General features: G+C 40.6%; 1 protein-coding gene across 3 annotated transcripts in view; it reads right to left on the reverse strand.

Moving 5' to 3' along the window:
* Nucleotides 1–24880, reverse strand: part of CHN2 (chimerin 2) — a 271523-nt gene that overhangs the window by 95832 nt on the left and 150811 nt on the right. For all 3 annotated transcript variants that reach the window (XM_017647280.3, XM_017647274.3, XM_017647288.3), the window contains exon 4: nt 3470–3501. In XM_017647280.3, the coding sequence (XP_017502769.1) occupies nt 3470–3501 (32 nt within the window). The remainder of the gene's footprint in view (nt 1–3469; nt 3502–24880) is intronic.

Genomic DNA, 24880 nt, shown 5'->3' on the forward strand with positions numbered 1-24880 from the left:
TAATTTTAGAGGCTCATTCTCAAGAAAGAATAGCCAGCGATCAACATTCTTCTATGTCTTCAAATTTTGAGAGCAGTTGCTTAGAAATATGTTTGAAAAAATGTACCTATTTTTCTTTTTTTATAGATAACTATTTTTTTTTCCTGCAATTTTGACAGTAACACACAGGCAAGGGGAAAACGTGGCAAATCCAGAGGGATTAGGCTCATCACTGCCTGCTGTAGTCTGGAGGCAGATGCCTGAGGCCAGTGAGAGGCTGGTGAGACTGCGTGGTGGGAACTAGGGACTAGGGGCCGGCAGCCAGCCCGCTCTCCCACTTGTCTTTGAACAAATATACCAGCTTCTCGGAGATTCGATCAATCCAATCCGTGTTTCAGAGGGAGATGGGGGAGCTGGGTTGGGCGTGAGGCCAGTGTCAAGGCACGTAGGGCTCCTGGGCTCCTGGGCTCTCGGGAGAGGAAACAACACTCGCTAGGATTACCCAAACTTGAGGAACTTTGGGGAACAAGTTAGAGAAGAAATTTTTTGGACAGAGAATCCCTTTCTTACTTTCCTGTAAGGGGGAGGGGAGAGAGGGAAGTTGGCTAGACAGCAAGTTTTGTTTTCTCCCCCCCCCAGGAATACAAAGAATAAGTGAGAGGTCCAATGTAGTGGGATAATATTTTGGGGGAAAATGCCTATCATGATACTTATTTCCTAATTCTCTTCTATTCAAAATAAGCTTTTGTCCTAGGGGAGAGAGGCCTGAAGAAGCTGTGGCTTGGCGTTCCAGAATGGGCTCTCGAAAGTCTAAGCTCCGAGAAAGGGGCTTTCTGGCTTCCTAAATTTTGGTTTTAGATCCTAAGAGCCAATGCATGAGAGCGTGGATCAGTGGTTTTCAGAAGTGAGGATGAGTGTGCTGTGCCATAGAGAACCCTCCTGCCCAGAGGGGCCAGTGTCCCCAGCTCCTGTGGGGATTCGGGCAGAGCCCGGCTGGGTCAGAGGGACCAAGTAGGCCCCACACAGCATGTGTGGGGTTGGAACTGGTAGTCAGTTTATGGGGATCCTGGAGCTGAGGAACAGGGTTTGGGGCTTTGATTGTAAGCATGGTGGCTACTAGATCCTGTGGACCTGTGGGAAGCATGAACTGGGGCTGGAGAGGGCAGGATGGATGCCTGGGCAAAGAGGCCTGAGGGCAGACTTGCAGACCCGGAGTGGGTGAGAGTGTGTGTGTGTGTGTGTGTGCAAGGGGCTGCTAAAAGGGGCACTGGGCATTGCAAAGTTCCCCACACTTGAGTCAGAAAGGACAAATGCTGGTGCCACATGAGCTTTGAAGCAGTGACATCCAGGATGCCACTTGACTGCGGGCCAGGGTGTGGCAGGGGGATGACCCCAGCAGGATGAGGCACACATAGTGGAGGGCTTGGGGGCCTGACACCTTCTCAAGGGAGGAGGAGGAACCTAAACAGGAAGTTAGCCTGAAAGCAGTGAAGTTTCAACACCCTTGAACTGACACATGTCAGTGATGGCCAGCAGCAGACACAGAATGTCAAGAACCAAGTTACATTCGATCGTTCAAGAAATAAAAGCTACAGGGGCTCTCTTGTCCCCTCCTGGCATTAGCTGGGAGCTCTGGCCTCTCCTTTTCTCTCTAAATAAAAGCCTCTCACTTGCTCTCCTAAAAAAAAATAAATAAATAAAAGCTACAGTTTTGTGGCTCTGAAGACCCAGTCTGTGGCTTATCATCCCTTTGTGCATAGATTTTTAAATATCCATGATGTATCTATCTTATGATCCCTCTTTGTAAAAAGAAAGCCTGCACACACACACAAAGAGATGAAGGGGGTAGGTTAACAATCATCTCTTGCATGGTGGGGCTATGGACACTTTCCACCTTTATACTCCTATGTTTTCTAATTTTCCTAAATTAGCAGGTATTCATTTATTAATGTTTTAAAAATAGAAGTAATACCTATGCACAATGGGAAAATTCGGGAATTAAAGCACAAAAGAAGTAAAAATGCAAACAGCACAGAGTAAAAAAAAACTCTGTCCCTAAAGGTATACAGTCAACAATGTCTTGTGATTCCATCTATGAAAAAATGTGCATTTGTGTGTCCTGAATAGAGCATGTATTAATTTTTGAATGGAACCAAAAAGCTTTCATTTTTGAGAAAGAAAGGGAAACTTAGAAACTGAGGTTTTTAAGCTTATTTCTCTTATCCAAAATGTTCCTTTTTTGTAGTAAAGACACTGTTTCCTTGGTCTCCTCTCACTATTTAGTTTACATGGATTGGGGGTGGGAAGATAAACTAGGCTATTCAACAAAATTTTCATGCAAAAAAGAAAATGTACAATATATAAAAAGTTTTTTTGAAATTCATGTACAAAAGTTTTCCATTTGAGTGGTATATAATAGGTTTCTATTTTCTCTTCTTTTTATTAATTGTGCTGTGAGCAAAATCCAAATCAGTATACTGAAGGGAAAACAATTCACACTGCAGCTAACTAGGTTAGATGTTTGGGATGGGGGATGGATGACAGCGGAGGCCAGCGTCTCCCGGCAGGTAGTCCAGAGGCGCTGGCTGAATTCCCAAGGCTGGGAAGGAAGATTCAGAAATGCAGTCACGGCAATTAGGAAGTGACTGCTGGGCTGAGACAAATAAGAGGGTCATTAATCACGAGGAGGAGGCATTGATGGGTAAGGGAATAGAGGAAGAAGGTTTTGGATTGGCCAGGATAGCGTAGAAGGTGGACTTGGAAGAGACTTTGCCTCATAATGCCTCCAGGTTGGCTGTGGGAAGAAAACTGATTTGTGCCTTTGCCCCCTGTAAGCTGTTCTACACGCCACAGCCTGAGACTGCAAATTATTTTTATGGCAATGCATATTTGCTTTGCAGTAGGCTTCTGAGAAAGCAAAGCAAAACAAGAGTTGAAATTAAGAGGAAAATGGTCTCGGAGTCGGGGTGGGGTGGATAATCACGGTATTAAGGCAATTTGCCTAATGTATTCAAGTCAAGAGAAATCATCATTTTGGATTTATGAGACTGCAGGGAGATGAGATGACTTACCTGCATTGTATTTATTGAGGTACATGAAAGTAAGTAATTCAGCTAGGCAGTTTACAATATTTGACCCCCTAAATGTTTGTATGGCATCAAGGTAGAAAGTGAAATAAACTACTAACAGGTCTTCAGTTATGGAAAATGCTGCATTATGTTTTAAATACCTTCCAGGCAGTCAGTGGCTGCTTTTGTGGAGAGAGCTGTAGCAGGACATGCTCTCCCTCTCATATTAATGGAAGCCAAGCACCTGAGTATTACAAAGAAAATTCAATACAAGGGGGTCTGATTGCATTAATCCTTACTATTAAACTCTGGCACAATGGTCATTTGCTGGGGACCATACATTAGAAAAATTGTAATATTTAAATGACATACGAAGTGGCTACTTACTACATTATTAAAACAAAGAATGGTATAATACATACTCTCTTCCATAATATTTTGGTCTGTTTTCCACCTATATTAAAAAGAAGAAAAATATTAATAATGCATTTGAACTCAAATCACATAGTTAAAAATACTGTTCAAATAAACAGAGTTAGAGTTCTGGTAGTAATTTTATTATAGTTTTTATTCCCCAAATCAGAGGTCCATGAAACTATAGCTTTAACAGCACATTCTACTACCTTGGGTAGGAATGATCTAGAATCACCATACTTCTCTAATCATTAGGTTCATTTCCCACCCAAACCCAATCACCCAATAAAAGAATCTTCAAAGGAAACAAAATGATGCTTATTTTAATATTAAGGAATTTATAAAGATATTAGAAGGCTTCATCCTGAAGGATAAAATGAATATTTTTAGCCTGAATAAAACATAAGCATTTCTTTTTTTTTTTTTTTAGTTTTATTTTGGTATCATTAATCTACAATTACGTGAAGGACATTATGTTTACTAGGCTCCCCCCTTCACCAAGTCCCCCCCACATACCCATTCACAGTCACTGTCCATCAACATAGTATGATGCTGTAAAATCACTACTTGTCTTCTGTGTAGCACAGCCCTCCCCGTGCCCCCCCAACACTATACATGTTAATCGTAAATAAGCATTTATTTCAATCTTCATCTAATTGTTTCATTATGTATTTATAATCATTTGGTCTCTTTCCAGACAAAATCATATTTTTTAAACAAATGGCTAATGGTCTGAAATTCACTTGACACAAAAGGCACAAGATATAAAGGACACAGTTTATGACCTGACTAAAAATCACAAGCATACCAGGAAAGATTTTTCAATCACAGCTTGAGTCTTGGGGTGATCACACTGGGTTTTTATCACATATATATGATAATCTACTTCTACAAGAACTTTCTTTTCTTCTGTTCATGGCATTAGAGTTTGGCAAGAAATTAACATGAATTCTCATGTTCCACTTTTGTTTCTTCTAGTCTAACTCCAGGGACACTGAAAATATAGTAGAGCCACATTAAGTTATGGATTTTCATTGATGGTTATGAAGGCAAGTTTATGTTTATTTACTAGAGTAGACAGCCTGGCAGCTATTTAATTTATAGTCATTTCTGTCTACAGTCACGTGGGCAGTTTTCTGAGCAGGACTCACAGGCACAGCAGTGGATTTCAAGGTACTAGGCAGTTTGCCTGCCTACCTCCATCCTCCAAAGGATTCAGAGGATCTGACGGCAGCAGGGAGCTCTGGACGAGAGAAAAAGGTTCAGAAAGGGGGAATCGGGACTCAGAGGACCACTTTCACAAGCCTGCCCTGGATAAGCCTCACTGGCATAAAACTAATCATCTAGACGCTTCTCAATATGTGTTCACTCTTCTGTGCATTTTCACTTGAAATGCACTGAACCAAGAGGGGACATTCATAATTCTGCTCTTCAAGGTTTGAAGCCTGCTCAGAATCATTACAAAGGAAGATCTAAATAATACCATTAATAGAAGCACAAAGTGTGTAAAAAGGCACCTTGTTATCTAATGTGTACCATTACTCTACATGCTGGTAAGATTTTTAATAGGAATTAAACATTTTGTTATTTATATCATTCTATTAGCTTTCAAAGTTCTTACTTTCATGATACTGTAGATGTGTAACTGCAACACCAACATGCCATAGAAGAAATTTAGAACTAGAAAAGCTAATGAAAGTAAATAATATATAATGGGTAAGATCTCTCTCTATTCTTTGAGAATCAATATTCCAAATTTTGAAATGATTCCCTGTATATAAGGACAATTTTATTTCCATCTTTGTGGCTGCATCATAACACATTTTTGCTAATCTGGGTGTAATTCCCAATCCCATTCTCCTCCCCTGGCCTCTTATCTCCCCAAAAGTAAAAGTAATTCATTAGCTTTCCAGGTGGGCAGCCTGGTAGACAGAGCCTACTACTAACTCCTGGCATGCAGGTAAGTAGTTAAGGAACACTGAATTTAACTGAGACTCAAGAAGACAAAAAATTGCTTTCAGTCCATCAATCATAATACTATATAGCACAGTTATTATGCTTAGGGCTCTGTGATCAACCCTGTTATTGTCATGATGTGATGACCTCAACGATGCAGAGAGGAAAAGGCATAAGGAGCTCAGGGGTGTTCTGTACTTGCAGCAGGAAGAAACACTTGGGAAATCTAACATATGCACCCCAAAGAGGGAAGTCACTATTTACAGTGCCTTGAGAGAGAAAACAAGATCTAATACAGGGGCAAATCTACGTGGAAACCAAGAGGAAATAACACCAGAGCACTGAATTGTGTGGGACAAGCTACACATGAAACAGAGCCATGAAATAGCTCCCAAATATTACATGAGATGTACACTAAAACATTGCTTTTTATTTATCTGAAACCCACACCTAACCAGGTATCCTGTTTTTATTTCTTTTGTTCTAACTCTGTCCACCCCACAATCGGGGAGGGAAGGTGGAAGTAAGAGAGAGAGAGGCAGAGAGGCTGGGCCTTGCTGATCAGCTCCCCTGGTCGGGGGCTGTTTTGATAGCAGTCACACTCCGTCTCCCTTCCCTTTGCTGTCTCTATAAGTCTTAAAGAAAATACAGCTGTCCTTCTTAATGTTAAAAAGAGAGAGAGAATGGCTGGGATAAAAAACAAACAAACAAATAACTTTCTTTTTCTAAACATTTTGCTCACAAAAGACTAAACATAGTCTTTCTCCACACTTCACTAAGCTTCTAACTAGTCAAGAGCTTAACTTAGGTTAAATGACCCTAGAAAAACATAGAACATCCACATTTTTTTCAAGGTGGATAATACTGGATCCTCAGATCCACATAAAACTCAGTCAACCAGGTGGTCAGGGCTCCTAAGGCCAAGGAACCTGACTAGAGAGACTAGTAATCCCTACGTGGTGGCCTGGGAATGTCCTAACAAAGCCTGACTCAGTTCCCAGTGTAGCTCTAGGTCAGTCACCAGTGGAATCAGGACCCACGTGTGAAATGAAGATACTTTATTAAAGAACCTGTAGCACTGAATTTCAGCTTCCAATTGTATGAAATTCTCTTCAGTGAGTGAGACAGAGGGCAGTTGATAAATAAAAAGTAAGGCAGCTCAGAAGTTCCCAAATCTTCCTTGAGAATTATGTGTGCTAAAATTAAGCACTTGATCAAAAAATGGAGACCTTAATTTATACAATCATGTGGATTCAGGAAGGGATAAAAATGTGATGCCTCCCAACATGAAAAAAGGTTGGTTCTGGAGTTTCCCTGCCACTCGTGGAACAGCAGCTGGAGCCGGACAACCTGCCACCTGGGGGAACGTGGCCGTCCTGGACATGACTAACACAAGTTGGATCTGCAATACTTGCTCTGAGAATTTGGAGCTCCAACTCCACGAAGGGAAAGAAGCCCACTCTTCTTAAGGGAAAAAAATCTAATAATTTGTAGCCATATTACTGTATGCCTCCAATACCAGATCCTTAGCTGATCCCCCTGGTTCAGAAGGGAACATTTCTCCTTACAGATGAACACTGAGCAGGAGATCAGTGAACAAGCAGACATGAAATGGGTCTTCCCAAGGCAGAGGTGAATTAGGTGTATGTGGTGTGACCATGCAGTAAAGGTAGCTAATTCTTTTTAAAGAGTGGCCCAAGGAAGGCAATACATGCCACTGATGTCACTGTTGATCATAAAACCACTTTTGAAATTCCTCTTTTGGAACTGTGTTAAGACTTGCTACCCTCTCTTGAATATCCTAACAGCTGCATTTCTCAAAGTGTGGTCTGGTCATTCAAAACAGAACCTTTAAGCTGCTTGTTAAAGGTTATAGATCCCTACATCTCAGACCAAATGAACCAGAATTACTGAGGGTGGGTTTGTTTGTTATTTAATCAAGCCCATGAGATTAAGCATACATTAAAGTTTCAGAATCACTGCTATACGGAAACATTTGGTTTTGAGAATGGTTCTGAAAGTGGATGTTATTTTGGCAAACAGGCAGAAGTTATTCAGAGCTGAATTCAGTAAATAGGATAAGTGATCCAACTAGGAAATACAGTTGAGACAAAAATGAGGCATGATCCTAAGATAATAAGATTTGCACTATGTCTTGTTCCAAAGGTATTTTAGAAGAGATGTTCCCAACACACTCTGAGAAAAGGGAACTTGGCAGAAATAAGAGCACAGATTCCCAAAATGACTGATTGGAAAGGGACCGCACTCATGTAATATATGTGTTAAAGTAAAATCTATCTCATGACTTTATAATCACATCTCAAGTATAATCATTGCCAGTACTGTGACATCAAAGGTGGTTTGAGTCCTGTCTAGTCCTGTCCACACGATCCACGTGCTGGGTTCCTATGTATGTGCAGCCAATACAGATGCTGTTTCCCACGTTATGGTCTCAACACTCCATATTCATCCTGTGCTCCAATCCCACTAACTACTGGCAGTTCTGAGATTTGCCCCCTCCAATATGTCTATAGTTTTTCATATGTTCTTATTTTAAGATCCTGAACTCTTTTAATAAATAGGAGCAGATCATGTGATGGTTGAAAGGGTAGGTTTTAGACTCAGACTGCTGGCTTTGAGGCCAAAGCTGTGCATCTGTAAGCAAGTTACTAATCTCTCTGTTCCTCAGTTTCTTCATCTTTAAAATGGGGATGATACTAAAAGTGCCTGCCTCACTGAGTTGTTGTAATAATTAAACGAATGAATACATGTAGCATGCTCACAGTGGTGCCTAGAGCACTCAGGTTCAATGAGTATTAGCTATTAACAGTATCCAGAAAGGGCCACCTCTCTATTCTTTTCTGTGCCCTTAGAGCTCCTTTAATATCCCTCTGTAAGAAAATTTACCATCTCACTATATTTAAAATATTTACTTGTCCATTTCTTATTTAACTACTCTTAAGTTTTTCAAAGCAGCACTTTTTACCCTTATTCTCACTGTATTCTCAGAATTTTGCCTAATGTCCGGCATGGAGTGAATGCAGGCACTCGTTATTTGAACCTAATCCTCTCCTAAAAATGTGTTGGGCAGCAAAGTTTCAAATACCAAGAGCCTATATTCCATTATATGAAATAGAAAAAGATAATAATTCATATTCTTAGAGCACTCAAAAATATCAGTTTCCCAAATACTACTCAAATGCTTTTAAGTAACTCTATAACAACTGGTAAGAATTTCTGCAAAATATAAATATTGAAACACCAGTTACATAATTGTTTAACACAATGGAGTAAGTACCAGGTATGTCTGTATGCAGTCTACTGCTGAGTAGAATAAGAATGTCATTGTCCTCCTACACTGAGCATGTACCAGAATAAAAATAAACAATGAAATAATATTGCCACATATTTGAGAGATAGTATCTAAATTGGAACTGAGTTGAAAGTGCCCCCAGGTCCTTGGTCTAAACAAGTACTGAGGGGCTAAACCCTCAGAGAAAAAGTGCGCAAAATTATGGATATAATATGCGATCCACTTAAACATGAGGCTGATCAGGAAAACACAAATACAAGAGAAGCCCCTAGCTTCCGCTCCTCAAAGTATCATCTGGGGACCAGCAGCAGTGGCATCGACTTGGACCTTGTTAGAAAGTCAGTCTGCATTGCAAAGGGGAGTCATAATACACATTAAAGTTTGAAAAGCTGCCACGCACATGAGAACTTGTTATAGCAGGTTTTTAACTGGGAAAATGCTTTTTGGCTGAAACCCTTTGGAAGTTGTTAGAGCAAATACCCAGATAGTGAGTGCTCAGAGAGTGAAGTGTGCCTGTGTTCATTAAATATTTGCAGATTGAGGCAAAGACGATGAATGCACAGCCCCGCTGTCACTTCAATTGCTATGTGACCCTGAGTTATTTCACTTTTTTGCATCTCATTTTCCTCAGTTTTCAAAAAAACTGGAGCTGTTAACAACCTACTATTTTAATAAGGATGTTTAGAGACTAGATGAAATAATGGATGCAAAAAACTGGGGCTTGGAACAATGTGGTAATAGCTTAGCATTTACTGAGCGGCTACTTTGTGCCAGGAACTATCTTTAGGGTTTCCCGTGCTTATCTCATTTAAGCCTATGAGGTAAGTGAGTGCAGAGGCCACTGAATAACTAGCTTGAGGTCACAGAGCTAGTAAGTGGTTTCAGACCCAGGACATACACCTTTAACTGCTGTGCTTCCTGGTTTCAGAGTAGATGCCAATCAATGTTGATGCCTTTATTGGCTATCACACAGTTCTATGCTTTGGTTAAATATTAGATGTTCTGAATTGTTCTTAATTTTTCTTTGCCAGGATTGAACACTTAAAACCTCTTTTGAATTAACTAAATTCCGTCAGTGAGTTAACAAATAAGAACTTGGGATAAATTTGCCCAGATGTAATATTTTGGGTCTGTCATTGATTTCTCTGTAATTCAGAATTATACGTGTTCCAAGATACCTGGTTTATTTTCCAATTTATTCTTCCAATTTTAAGGAAGAATTCTCAGCATTCTGCAAAGCTTGAAAGAACACGAGGGTGACAGCTGTGTAGTGAGAGACAGGAAGCATAATCCTTAAATGAGTTTGCTTTATAGTCAGATTATCATTGCCTAGATAAACACGAGTTCTTTCATATTCAACACAAAGACATTTATAGAATATTGTGAGTCTTCTGTAAACAAGGTTTCCAATTATTGAAAAACAAAGCTTTTATAATCCCTCAGCAGCTGGTCTATGTTAAGTTTTTACTTAATAGAAATAATTTAAAAACCCAATTTAGCAACCTCCTACACAGGGCAGTTAGACTGCTGGATTTTCTGAGATACAGATCAAGTTCAGAAGAAAAGGCTTTATATGGGGGGATTAGTATTGGCGATATGGGGCAATTTCATCCAGAAAAAAATAAATATGGATAATTCCTTTCTAATTAGAAACCAAAGTTCTCTATTGAAAAGGAGAGAAAGAAAATGCAAACTGAAACTAACATCTGGTAGTCAAAGGGTATCCTGCAGAATGAAAATTGAGTAAACTTTAAAATCTCCTGTTACTTTTCATCCAGAAATAAAGCTTTAGTTTTCCTCATGGCATTACTTTAAGGCTTTCAGAATTCTGGTGAGACACTGATGAGGTGAATTCCTTCTTATCTTGATTGGAATGTATTATTAAAAAAAGTCCACTGACCAGTTTTTCTGTAATAAACCTCCTTAAAAGGTGACCAGTGGCTTTGCAAAGTTCTGTCAGTACACACAAGTCAGGCACTTGAGTTGCCTGGTGTAAACATGCTGCTATACTATAGCTGTACATAATACATCAGGCAAGGCGGGCTCAGGACCAAAGCAGTCCTCATTCATTTGGTTGGTTTTCTGTCTTCTTGGTTTTTAATTCTGATTTTTCCAGGAATTACAATTTAAAAATCAGTAATAATATTAGAAAAAATTAAAAGGAAAAAAGCTTCTTTAGACCAGTGATTCTCAGCTGGGGGTTGGGGGGAGGGGTGTTTGTTCCCCAAGGGGTATTTGGTAACGTCTGGGGACAGTTTTGTTGTCATGACTGGGGATGGAGGGTGCTATTGGCATCTGCTGGTAGAGTCCAGGGATGTTAGTCAACATCCTAATGGACAATACAACCATCCTCACCCACACGCAACAAAGATTCATCCCACCCACAATGTCTGTAGTGCTGAGGCTGAGAAAGCTTGCTTTACACTGAAAGAACTTTGGACTCTTGAGTATCCCCAAAGAAGGTCGCTTTTAAAAAAGATTTTAAACCAAAATACAAACAAGCAACAGATACTGTAGATATACAAAGTAAAATGCAGTCAAAGAAAGATTTGTTTTAGATAGCACTGGTAATTTATAAAAGTAGCTTTTAAGAAACGACATACCCCCAGCTGCTCAGGGAAGTAGCTCAGGTAAATACACAGCTGAGCAGACTAACATCTCAGTAAGATTAATCAGGGAACTCCCTCCCCACCTTGGAAAAATGGGAACCAATCTAAAGTATCAAAAACACTAAAGGAAAAATGTAAGTTATTTTTGGGAGTAATCATGCATGATATGCATACAAGTGAACGAATATTTAAATCCCTTACTGCTATGGGATTCCATGCCTCACTTCACGTTGCTCTGAAACTTTGTTCTGATCACTGGTTTGGAAACAAAAAGTTCCACCACTAACCACTTCCACCACTTTGTCCTGGGCTACAGAGGACACATGGAGCTGAGGCATTGTCTGAATGGCTTTCCAGTACCTCAGTGATGTCCTGATTTTCTAAGCTTCATTATATAAGCAACCATACAAAATGCATATCATAATAGAGGAAGATGAATTGCTCAAATTACTTATATTTGGATTTGGGTAGTAAGGGAAGGGTCACGACACACAGACACACTGTTTTTTTCCCAAGTTCAGACTTACTGACCCTGACCCAGAGCCCCCGTGAAGCATAGCACTAGGCAACACCTTACAGGTGCCTTCAGTGTGTGCTTCAGTCCTCCCAATAGGCAAGTCACACTCCAGCCATTCCCACTTCACAGATGAGGAGAGCAAGGCCCATAAAGTCACATTACGTGATCATGCAGAAGCATGGAGATGAGATCCAAATCAATATCTGATGGATGCCAAAGCCCGTATACTTTTCTTACACCAAGAGGAAGGGAAATTGTCCAGGGGATAACAGAGATGATACATTCATGGAAAACACTGATTCTGCTGTAATAAATAAATAGGTTGACCCCTGCACTGTTAAACCCTTAAAAGTGCCCTTTCTGGAGACTGGGGCAGGCTGTTACAGGCTGATCTGTCCATCACATCTGATGGGCAACATCCTTTACTCTTTATCCCTGTGAATGGTACCACCCAAGGCATCAAACACCCAGTACCCAAGCTAGAAAGTGTCACCCCAGATTCCTTTCTTTCTCCCAGCTCCTCTTGCCATCTGTCACTAAGTCCTATCCATTATGCAAATCCTACTGCACTTGAAATGGTCTCTTCCTCTCCGTGTCTGCTGTGCTGCTATCTACTCATCTGGACATTGATATGGTCTTTTTACAGGTTTTCCTGCCTGTGCATTTAGCACCCTCCAAACTACCTTTCACGCTGAGGCCAGAAAATGCAAATCTCACCGTGTTGTTCTCTGCTCAAAACTTTTCATTGGCTCCCCATTACTATGTAGTCAAACCTACACAATTTAGTGGAGGGAGCCTTCCTTGGCATACTTTATCTCTCTTCTCTGTTAATTTTTTTCATGACATTTATCATCATCTGAAATCCTATCTATTGTATTTTTTTTTTTTTGGCCAATCTTTCCCATTCAAATGGAAACTACACCAGGGGCAGAAATTTCTATGTTTTGCTTACTGGTGTATCTACAGAGCTTAGAACAAAGCTGATACATAGTTTGTGCTCAATAAATATTTTTTGAATGAATAAATGAATAGCATACAGGCTCCATTTTGTGGATGCAGAATATATCCCTACCAGCACACACAGGTTTGCCCCACCACATCCTTATTCCCTCATTATTTATCTTCCTTTTAGTTTTTGAAACACACTCTGGTTGTTCATACATTTTGGCCATTCTTTGGACAAAGCATTTCCTCTGCCTGGAATTCTAATACTTGCTCTTCAACCCATCTATGTCCATTTGTCTTAACCTGGCAGAATGTCACTAATCTTAAAAATAAGAGGTAAAATGTTGCCAGTTTTGGAAAATATTTTCTGGTTGCCTCAGACCAGCTTAGGTATTATTTCTATCACTATTTCTATTATTTCTATCCTACCTCTGAACTTATAAAGGCCTGAGTTATGGCCATCATCTACTAGAATTGAGAATATTGGCCTTTATGACCTCTAGATGCAAGCGCCTTGAGGGAAGGTCTCCTGTCTTCCTACCTCTGTTGTCCCAGCAGCCAACAGTGTATCTTGTACAGAGCTCTGCTTCAATGGGAGTAATTCTTTGTTAGGAAGCCAGCTCTCTTACAGTTGATTCACATGTATAGCAGAGCCTAATAACAACAGTAGTAACTTCTAATAGTTATCAGCAGCTGTCTATGTGCCAGGCATTATTGTAAGCACTTTCTTTACAGATAATAACCCATTCAGACCTCTTAAGTATCCATAGGTAAGATCTATTATACCCATTCCTGAAGAAGGAACTGAGGCACAGAGAAACATAGTGCAAAAGTGAGTGGCATTACCTTAGAGCTTAGGCCCCTCTCACACTCCACAGCCCAGAGGTGCATCAGTCCTGCCACTGGGTCCCTGGAGACGTCCTGCTTCACATATCCTTCCCAAAGCCCTTTGTTCAGCTTTTCTTTCCATTCAGAGAATTCTTCATATCCTTCCAACTACCATCTGTACTCTGCCATATTTTTCCTTTTAAATTTAGCCAGAATTGGTTTCTGTTGCTCACAGCAGAATCCTAAGTGATATTTCCATTAAACCTCAATTTCTAAAGCTGGTGCCTGGTGGTTGTAAGGTTGGCCTTACTCTGTAGGGGATTCCGACACGCACCCAGGAGACTATGGCTCTGGGCAGTAGCTTCAAAACACAGAGACAAGAATGCCTTTCTGGAAGCCTGGGATGACTTCCTAAGACCTCTACCTGGACTTTGGTCCAGCCTATGTGGATTGTGATACTGCTTTCACAGCAGGCTCCCAGGAAGACCCAAAAGCCTAGCCATGGGCAGCACTCAGCTCTCCAGATGGCCCAGGTCATCTTCCCGACAGCCCATTTAGACCCATCTTCCTTGCTACATCTTCCCTGGCACTGATTCCTTGGCTCCACATGTTGGCTCCCAACATGCCCCCCAGGTCCCCTTGTGTGGACAACCCAAATAAGTGAACTGCTCTGGCTCTGACCTGGCCGGGTCTTTGGACTCGTCCTCTGGCATCCTGAAGCCACAGTTACAGGTGAACTGGCTCTTTCCTCCCATCAAGCCAAGTCCCACAGAGGCCGGCCATACTGGCCAGCCTCGCTGGCTGGCTTCCCACCAGGATGAGAGAATCAAGCATGGTGGGTTCACCTGTCAGTCCTTTGGATGCTTTCTATAGATAAGCATCTTTTAAAAAAAATCCCATAAAGGAGAATCAGAATCCAGGATTTAATCATAGACAAAACACTTATCTTAATATCTAAGCTCATATCCCTCTTGCTTCAAAATACACTTTTCCCCTTCTTTTGGTCCTCAGGCAGATGAGAGCCTGAGACTATTTTCTATAGGGTAAGGTTCCCACTCTTACAAGCCATCTCGGTGCCCCCTGATTGCCTGTTTTTCCTCACACTAAATAACCCTTGTTCTTTTAACCTTTTCTAATAGATCCTGTTTTTCGATCCTTAATTCACCTTCATTATTCCTCCTGGAACTCTCTTAAAATTCTCCACATTCCTCTTAGGCTCAAAGAGTTTCAAGTACCCAACAGAATTGAATCATATCAAGGGAAAACTAATGCTGCTGTTAAAACTTCTACAGGGAAAAAAAGATTGGGTGAGTACACTCATTTAATTCCTTATTCTTGTTAGTAAATTCCTTCCCTCAAAGCTTAATGGCATTTGGGTTAAGTGGCACTGTATGTACTTTGGAAAGTGCAAAGGGCATCCATCATTCTCATTGTTCTCCCCAGAGGTTTTTTTTTCTCCCTCCTAGAAATGTTAAGAGTATTCAAATGTAAGTGTTCAATGTAAGTATTCAACTGTACGAGTTCAAATTAATCCATCTAAAGAAAAAGAAAGAGGGAGAGAACTTGGGAGATCATAGAAATTAAAGACTGTCTAGTGAAATGTTCTCAATCTTTTCTTTTCCATTTATAACCTTCCTTTGGGGCCTTTTTTCATGCTTTTTTCTCCCTAATCATCTCTCCCAAATGAAATTGTAATGCTATACATAGACTGTATATCTTCTTATGTTCTATATGTGTAACTGATTTATACATTAAAATAATTGAAATATACATTAAAGAATTGAAATACTTTTACAGCAAACTCCCATATACACACTACCTAGATTCTCTAACATTTACTCTAATTGCTTTATGGCATATCTATGTATTCATCCTTCTGCCCATGGGTTAATCTACCTTTTTAAAAATGTACTTCATAGTAAGTTGCAATATAGCACTCTTTCTCCCAAATGCTTCAGCCTGTGAGGTATTTTGTGTGCCCCCTCAAGAACCAGCTTTCCCTCCCTTTTAGGTAAATATCATCCCCATTGAGAGCTCTGGTGAGATCACTGTGGTGGTCAGAATACTTTTCAATTTATTCTTCCACCAGGAAGGTGGGATATGTATCTTTACCTCCTTCTTATAGACAATAAGGCTGCAGTTCAGAGTGGTAAATTAATTTTCTCACAGTCCTAACCAGAGCTAGCAGTACATTCAGGGTTGAAACCCAGTTCCTGATTTCAGGTCCAGTACTCATTTCTCTAGGTGGTGGTGATGCCATACAATCCAGAGGTCTGTTCTCTATTATTTAAAAACATTACCTAGTTTAGTATTTCTGAAACAGGCACTCCCCACCAAATAATTCCCAGTATAGTAATAAATAACAATGAAAGTACCTGATTAATGATTGACATTGCTTTCAAATTCTTTATCTGATAAGTTATTCCATGTTAAAAATTCCTATGCTAGCCCTATGGTGCTTCCAGCAACTCTGACACCAAGATACCCTTCTACCATTCAGGGCTGTGCTCACAGGAGATTGTTTTGTTCCCTGGGCCAGTGCACATCCTGCCATTTCTCTTTTTGCACAATCTTGGTTTTTTTCTTCTTGACCTTTTACCATGAAAAATTTCATACATACAGAAAAATTGAAATGCTTTTACAGCAAATGCCCATATACACAGTACCTAGATTCTCTAACATTTACTATACTTGTTTTATGGCATAACTATTTATTCATCCCTCTATCCATCTGTTAATCTACCTTTTTAAAAATGTATTTCATAGTAAGTTGCAGATATAGCACTCTTTCCCTCAAACGCTTCAGCCTGCAAACCACTAATCAGAATTCAATAACCTACAGATGTCAGAGGGGGATAACCCGAGCTTTGTTCCTGAGATTAAAGAAAGTAAGTTTGGTTTACATGTTTAGGTGGTGTTCCCAGTGAAACAGATTCCACACACCTCTTGAATATTCTACTTAGGGAATACTGGGCCACCTTTTCTAGCAGGTTACATTTCTTAGTGGGGAGTCAGTGGCTACGAGAAAGCAAGTAAAAGAAAACCTGCTTATTGTAACTGCCTTGGCCTCTTTAACTAATGTACATATGCTAAATATGAAGGCCCAAATGCTTCTTAAAATGTATTGGTACAAGTTCACCCCAAGTTGCAGGACTAAAACTCCTCCTTTTTGTGACATTTGTATAGTGCTTGGGAGATGCTAGAAATTAAAGACCAATATTTCCCATATAAATATAAATGCCAGGCACTATTCTAAACACTTACATGTATTAACTCACTCTTCAAATTTACATTTAGTGCAAGACTAGAGGTTGGTAAACTTTGGCAAAGGTGAGATAGTAAATACATCAGGCTTTGAGGGCCATACAGTCTCTGTGTCAAGTACTCAACTTGCTAGGGTGGAACAAGAAAGCAAGCACAGACAATACATACAGGAATGGTCATTGTAGTGTTCTAATAAAACTTGTGTTTACAAAAACAGTTGGCAGGCTAGAGTTTGCCAATGCCTATGCTAGACTAATAAGTGTTAAAGTCCATTCTCTAAAATCATTAACAGGACATCACATAGCTCAAAACTCAGAGCTTGCCAATGCCTCAAAGGCCTTTTTTATTAAATAGTGGGTCAAATCATCTTGGTGTTCACACCCTCCCATCTCTTACTGTACTGGAAGGAGAGAATCATTAATTTTTAATATGTGGGAAACTGATGCCAACTTAAAAAATCAAAATAAACTAAAGCAGATAATGGTTGGATTATACTGTAAATAACAGAATACTGAAACACTAAGGATCTGTTCTGCCTGCTTGAATTGAAAGGTATTGCTGCAAAATCACTTTGAGAAGTCATGGAACCCTCAGGACCCCAACAGAGCAAAGGGACAACCAGAAAAGTATAATTACAGACACCTGATAGAAGTACCCAGGGAGATACAAGAACAATTCATCAAACAATCGATGTGTAATTACCTGGAAGGACACACGGTGCTGGATGGCAACCAATATGCCTTTGTAGGGCTGTGCCAAGGCTATTTAATTTCCTTCTACAGTAGATGGGGAGATGACACTGCTCATGTAAATAAGGAGGAAGAAGGAGATACTATCGCTAAAGCAAAGCTTGCTATTCTGTCCAACAAGACGGAGACACGGTGTACTCAGAGCTAATGTCAAGTGAGACTATGATTTGTTAAAGGACACAGCCAAAGGTGATTGATTACCAATGGCTCAGTCAATGTCAGCCTGGAGATGATGAGGGGAGTGGTAGACTGAGGCAAGAGGGCAGAGCCAGGAGAGCACGAGCGCCCAACTGGCTTTTCTTAGCTAAGTAGTCACCTACAATCCGGAACTGACAAATGGTCATTAAGCACACAGATGATCCGCTGAGTGAAGGGACTAAACACTTGGAGTACAGAAATAGAATCAAAGTATTCCTGACACAATGATGATGAATTTGGTAGTTTTATTAATGCAAACATCCATTAAAAGCAGGAATAAATTAGCAAGGATTTGTGTATAGTCATGAGATAAGGAAAACATCTAAAAAGAGCTGGAGTTCTTAATAGTATATACTGAATATGAATGAACATGAGTATGCATTCATCTTAGAACTGAATTTGAATATTCTTCTTAATTAGTAATGTAAACGTAGCATGAAGAAGTATAACAAACTAGGGGGTGGGAGTAGGAAATCAGGCTAAATTAAGCACTGACTATAGTTGTGCAAGGATTCATATATGGCCTCTGCAACATACAAGGGTGTGGGAAAGCTAGACATAGCGTAGAAGAAAGATGAAGTCAAAATTTTCTTAAAGCGTGGAAATAACATCTAGGAGGAAGTATATCCAGCAAATAAAGAGGGCTATGGAATGACTGGGCTTCTCCTTTGAAGTCTGTGAAAAGTCGAGCATGGTGCTAGGCTAATAACCAGGAGATGAAGCATCTTGGTGCTTCCATCCTAGGGCACAGGGAAGGGAACATGAAATAGAACACGGATAGAGAGAGGGCAGTGGTTACAACAGTGGCCTCACTCTTGACTGGGCGTCAGGATGACCTGCAGGGCCTGTTAAAACCTGGGTTGCTGGGCCCATCTCCTAGCTTGTGACTCAGCAGGTCTGGGGTACGCCAGAGAATCTGCACTTCTTCCAAGTTCTCAGGTGATGCCATAGCGGCTGGTCCTGGGATCATACTTTGAGAATCACTGGGTTAGAAGCCCAGTCCTAGATTTGGTCTGGGTTTGACTAGGGCTCTGCCCATCCTGGGCTATTGGCCTCATTTTGTCTTGTAAAAGGAGAGGGATAACAATCTCCATGGGACTGTGGTAAGGAATGACAGACGTAAAACTCTTAATCCAGTGTTTGGGGCACAGTAAGTTCTCCCTATGTGTCACCCTCACTGTTATTAAAAGACTGCTAACAAGTAAGTAATTAGGCAAAATCATTTAGGATAGTCATATTAAAATTGGGATGGTCTGAAAGTGCACCATCCACATTTTTCAGATGGAAAGTACAATCTAGGCTACTAGTCTGTTTTCACACATCTCACTGCTTGGTTAGCCAGGCCATACTACTGGAGGAGACAAAGCTTGCCTGGGGCAAAGTGTAATTTGCCTTTATCAGCACTATTTTTCAGTTAATATTTAACCAAGTGAGTGAAACCGGAGAAGTAAATCTTTAAAACCTCACTAGTGTGCTCAGTGCTATGCACCTGCTCCCTTTCACCACACCCAAAATTTTGTTGTACCTGGCCTCTGAGTCCACAGCAGACATCCTGTGGGCTGCTCTAGATAGCACCTGCAGTGAAGGTGAGGCATGTGCTGTCTGCTTGGATCTGAAGGTCGGCCTTCCACAAGTCGGCATCTCCTCATAACCACTGTGCTGCAGCTGAACCCCCACTGCCCCCACCAGTGAGTGCTGGTGTCTTGGGTCATGGCTGCCACAGCACTAAGGATCGCAGAGCATGCACTGTAATCTGTGATACTATCAGCTGGTCCTGGGATCATACTTTGAGATGTTCTAAAACAGCTAGCCACACAATGTAGCATTTCATCTCTAGTAATTAGATAAAGGAATACACATTTTCAAATAAAGTTTTAAGAACTAAGAATCATCCCGAGATACTAAGAAAGCTTCTCAAGAAATTTTGTGTTTTATCAATTGCCATAATCTCCCCCTTCGCTTTCCTCATTCTGATCTAAGAAGAAACCATCCACTTTACCTCAACTTATGCTTTGGCATATATACTCTTCTTTGGTTGCCCCCCCAGCTCAGCCCACCTGTCCCCCTGGCTCAGAGCCCCTGAGTCTTGGAATTCTGAGGCAGCTTGTCCCCAAGAGCCCCTATCCAAGGTGCATGGGAGCACCTTGGAAATGGCTAAATACTTCTTAGATGCGAATGTGCAGGATCTGCACTGCATTAGAAAAAGCTCAAGGTATTCTAAAGAGGGAATCCTTTTTGGAGGGTCATGTATTTTTGCAGATCACAGCACTTGTCAGTAAGAAGTAAAGTTTTTATTTTAAAAAGCATAAAACATTTGGTTCTATCTTTAGAAAAAGATAAAATATTTATGTCTAAATGTTTTTCTAACATTGGTTTTACTAGAATGTTTTTCCCTTTACTGCAGTAGGGTCTACAACCAAGGCAGGTCTACCTCAGGACGAAATCACATCAAGAAAAAAGCCTGACTGCATTAGGGAGTGAGATGAAAGCCTGGGAAGAATAATGATGGGAAAAGCCTTTTATTCTAGGTTGTGTCCATGTCAAGGGGGAAAAAAAGAGACTGGTAGAGAAAGTCTAGGATGAAAAAAAGAAATATTTCTTACTAGAGAAGAAATAGCCTTCTGATTACTGCACATTAAGCCAATTAAAAGGTAATGGGATTGATTTTTGTTTGTGGCTTGCAGAATCAATCTCATTACTTTAGAGACATATTTTGTCTAGCTGTCTTGAATCAGAGTTCTCATGTTGCCCCAAAAGCACATTTGTTTAAAAACATTTATTTTCAATGAATCAAAATAGAAAAGGGGGTAGATTGTGGAATAGTAGAAAAACACTCAGAGTTTACTTTAAATCTGTATTGAAGTGTACTGGATTAGTTGAGACTGATATGCTCAACCAATGTGGCTTAAGATCTTCCAGACATGGCTATGACATAATGCTTCAAATTACAAGACTATACAATTCAGTGACATCTAGTTATAGTGAATCAAAACTTAAAAAGCATAATGGTAAAGTAAAATGCTTTCACAGGCTTAAAAAAGCAGTTTTTAGAAATAAAGGTAGAAGAGAATGAAATGGGCAGGTATTTAGGGACACCAAAAACCAGAGAAAATGCATAGAAAAGGGGGGACATTAAAGTGGTACTTAAATGGTGAATAGAATTCACTAGGAGGTAAAACAAAGTATTACTACAATTTAAGCTGGGCCACTGTCATCTGCACTAGGCAGAACCTCTGACAATCAATGAAAAATAAGCTGGTTCTGATCATGAATGCTAGAAACCTCAGTTCTACAATTTATGTTGGCATTTAAAAAAGAAGCCCTTCCTAAACAGATTATTCTATGACAAGGGAGAGGGGAAGGGATGTTGCATAAAAGGGAGAACAATTTTGAATAACAGTATGTAATTTTATTTCCCTTTTTTTGAAGCTGCTTTTTATAATTCCATATTCACTACAGCAATTTCAAAAAAAGACAAATGATATCAAATCATTTACCATCACAAAAGAATTTTTACTTGTGTATTCTTTAGGTAGTTCTAGTGGAACTTGATGTTAGTGGCTTTTTGGAAAGGCCAAGTGGAAATTTAGAACATTCTAGGAAAAAATATTAATTTGTTTTTAAGTAAGAACCTTAATAACTGCCAAAAGTTCCACTCACTACCCTAATAACAGCTTTGAGTAAATCTGATATGCTATTAGTTAATGGTTTGAGAACTCTAAATTCCTCATGTTAGTGGTCTCTCTCCTGTGTTTCATCATTTTACCGTGTTTTTACCAATTGCCCACTGCTACTTGGAGCTCTGCTCAGTGCTAGGGAGGTACCTATGATTAAGACTAATGATATCTCTGGAGCTTATATCCTCCTGAGGGAGATACATCAGCAACAAGTAAACAATTAAATACTTGAGAAAGTATATTAGAAAGTGTATTAAGTACTATGGACAAAACTAACAGGGTGATACGGCAGAGAATATCTGATGTGTGCGGGGTGCTAATTTTTATGGCCTTCAGGCTGAACTTCCATTATTAGGTGGACTTTGGTCTGAAACCTGGGTGTGCTGAGAACCTGAGGAGGAGAATTCCAGGCAAATGGCAAGTTCAAAGGCCCTCTAGTAGCAACACTGTGGTTTGTTTTGAATGGAACAGAGGCTATAGGGGCTGCAAGGCAGTGCTTCCTGAGAAGAATGGGACAGGCAGGCCAGGGACCACATCACAGCTCACAGGCATAAGCATGCTTTTATTTTAGGAGCAATGGGAAGCTGTTGGATTTATATTTAACAATGATGATTATTTGGGCTCCTGTTTGGTGAATAGAGTGTGTGTGTGTGTATAAATGTGGAAAGTAGGGAGATCAGGCAGGAGACCATTGACCTGTAATAATCCAGGCAAGAAATGGTCATGGCCCAACCCACATGATAGTCATAGAGATGGTGATAAGGGGACAAAGGCAAGATATACTTGGAAGTAGATGATTGGTAAGAGAAAAGGGTGAGGGTGGGAAAGAGAAGAGTCCAGGTTTCTGAAGTCAGGTGCCATCAAATGGAGTGGGGTCTGTTCTATTTTTAACATTAAACTAAAGATGGCCAGAGGGACATCTACTTGAAGAGGTCAGAAGACAGATGGAATGAGGTGTTTGGAGTCCAGGGGAGAGGTCTTAGCAAGAACTACAAATCTGGGAGTTCCTATTCTGCAGTTCCTGGCAGACCACACAGGAACACATTTGGTATTTAATAAATGCTTATAAAATTATTGATAATTAACAGAAAGGGCAATGAGAATTTTGCATACTGGAAGATGTTTTGAATCTCTTGGCAAGGAGCACTCAGGAAATGCCAGTAGAGCGCCAGATGCTACGGCTGCTCAATAAATAATAATTTACAGCCATGAATCTCAAGAAAGCAATGAACTGTTATTTCAGAAACCGACCCTACCTGGCTTAACTGGCAAGAGCTACCGTTCAGCTGCCTGTACTCTCTGTTCCTCATCCTCAGTGTCTTTTCTCCTGGTGGTTTAATTCCCAACTCAGACATCTTGCTTTGTTCTTGATCATTGCCTTTTTGCCCTCACATTCAGAAAATACTGTCTTTGCTCTGACTCTGTCCCCAATGACTGTCTCAGAACCTGCTCTGCATACGTTTCAGAATCTGCCATGAGTCATGAACATTAAATATCTATTATATGCCAGGCACTATTCTAGACACTTGACACATACATCCTATTTAAAACACCCTGCAAAGTAGGTATTTGCCCTCAGGGGAGAGGAGACCTTAATCTCCCTGAGAGAGTAAATCAGGTAGCTAGAAAGTGGTAGAGCAAGATTTCAAAACAAGGACAGCTGACTCTAGCTGGGCTCCCTTGCCTGGGTTTGCAAAGCTCAGGGGATTTTGCTTGCTGAATCAGTCTGTAGTGTTAACTGTCCCAGTTTCCCAGCAAAGTCCATTGGTGCCTATCTGTTCATAGCCACTGGACAGTGAAGTCAGGTTGGTCCGTGTCTGTAATGCACGCTTGAGTGACAGTGTTCCATATCTCTGCAACCGCTTTCTCACTGGATGGTCTAACACAAGTATTTATCACGTTGAATGGGAGGACCCTAACCTGAGAGGGGGCCCACAGCCTAGGAGCTTATTAATCTTCAGAGAAACAAGAGATGGTGTGTGTTAGATTACTGCATCTGGGCAGGCTTGCCAGGGCCAAGAGGCTAAGAGGAGAGGGGCTGTAGACTAAGGAGGGAAGCAGGACTGTGTGTAAAAGAGAAACGTGTATTCTGAATAGTTAGCTAAGGGGTAATATGGCAAAGATATAGAAAAAAATGGTAACTCATTGTTCAGTAGAAATAGCCTTTCTGGCTTTATGTAAATGTATTAATAAAGCTCCCATCTCTCTGACCACACACTCAAGCTGAAAGGCTTTCTGTCTTCATTAGGCACGTCCTCTGAGCATGCAGGTGTGTTACAAGGCAAAGAGGTGTTTGCTCTGACACTGTCTGCAGAGGAGCAGCGGTTTCACCAGCGTCCAAGAGGAGGCCATGCATTTGCTTGAAGGAAGCCAAGTCCTGGAAGCCTGAGCAAATTGGGCAGGAATTATCTGCAGTTAATGTCGTACAGGAAGACAAAGGGAGCTGAAGCTACCACTGGCACTCATCTCAACAGCACCTGTTCTTCCAGCACACGCAACCCTTTATCGCCTGACACCTGCCTGGCTGAATGGGCCCCAAGCTGCCTGCTGAGGAAATGGGACTGATGAATATCCATTTCAGGCTAGGTTCCATGGCAGATATGGGATATGGGATCTCTAGAAGCAAGCTATCTATGAATCCAATATCAGCAAGGCATAACTTATTAATGAATCAAATTGATAAAGGTCAAGAGATGAAAAGTTTGATTTAAAAGATAGGCAAGAGGTTAAAAAACCCTGACCGTGCATTGTGTCCCTTGGTTATGGCACATGGTGGTGGCTTGTGGCTCACAGCTCTGCTTTGCTAAGGTGTCTGTGGTGTTCCTTCCAGGGCAAGTGCAATGCTAAAGAGAGATGCTGTGGTCCTCAGCTTGCTGGCTGTCTGAAGAATTTCAGCTGAACCTTAGGAAGGGCTTTAATGAACTTCATCAGTACCACTCATCTCCACTCCTAACACCCCCCCTGACTTAGAGGACAACTGACATGGTTCTAAGGATTTTGGGAAACAAAGCAGTGCACGCATACTCTCTCTCTTTCTCTTTTACACCCCCCTTCCCCCCACACACAGGTAAAATCTTAAATCTATGATTACACGCATCATGATTTTGTTCTCTTTTAATATGACACCCAGGTACCAATAGCCAAGTTCTATGATGTATTCCCAACCTCTACCTCAAAAGGCTCTCCAAAAAGATTTGTTGAATAAATGAACAAATGAATATTTACTCTCTCCTTGGGTTTTAAGGAGTTAGTAAGTTGGTGCCCAGTTTGCCTACACACTTTTCATGAATACCCACAGGAAGAGTCCTTGGTTGTATTAGAATTTTACAAACATCCTTTAATCACAGAGACATTTATACTCCT

The sequence above is a fragment of the Manis javanica genome, chromosome 6 (assembly GCF_040802235.1).
Source record: "Manis javanica isolate MJ-LG chromosome 6, MJ_LKY, whole genome shotgun sequence".
Taxonomy (NCBI): domain Eukaryota; kingdom Metazoa; phylum Chordata; class Mammalia; order Pholidota; family Manidae; genus Manis; species Manis javanica.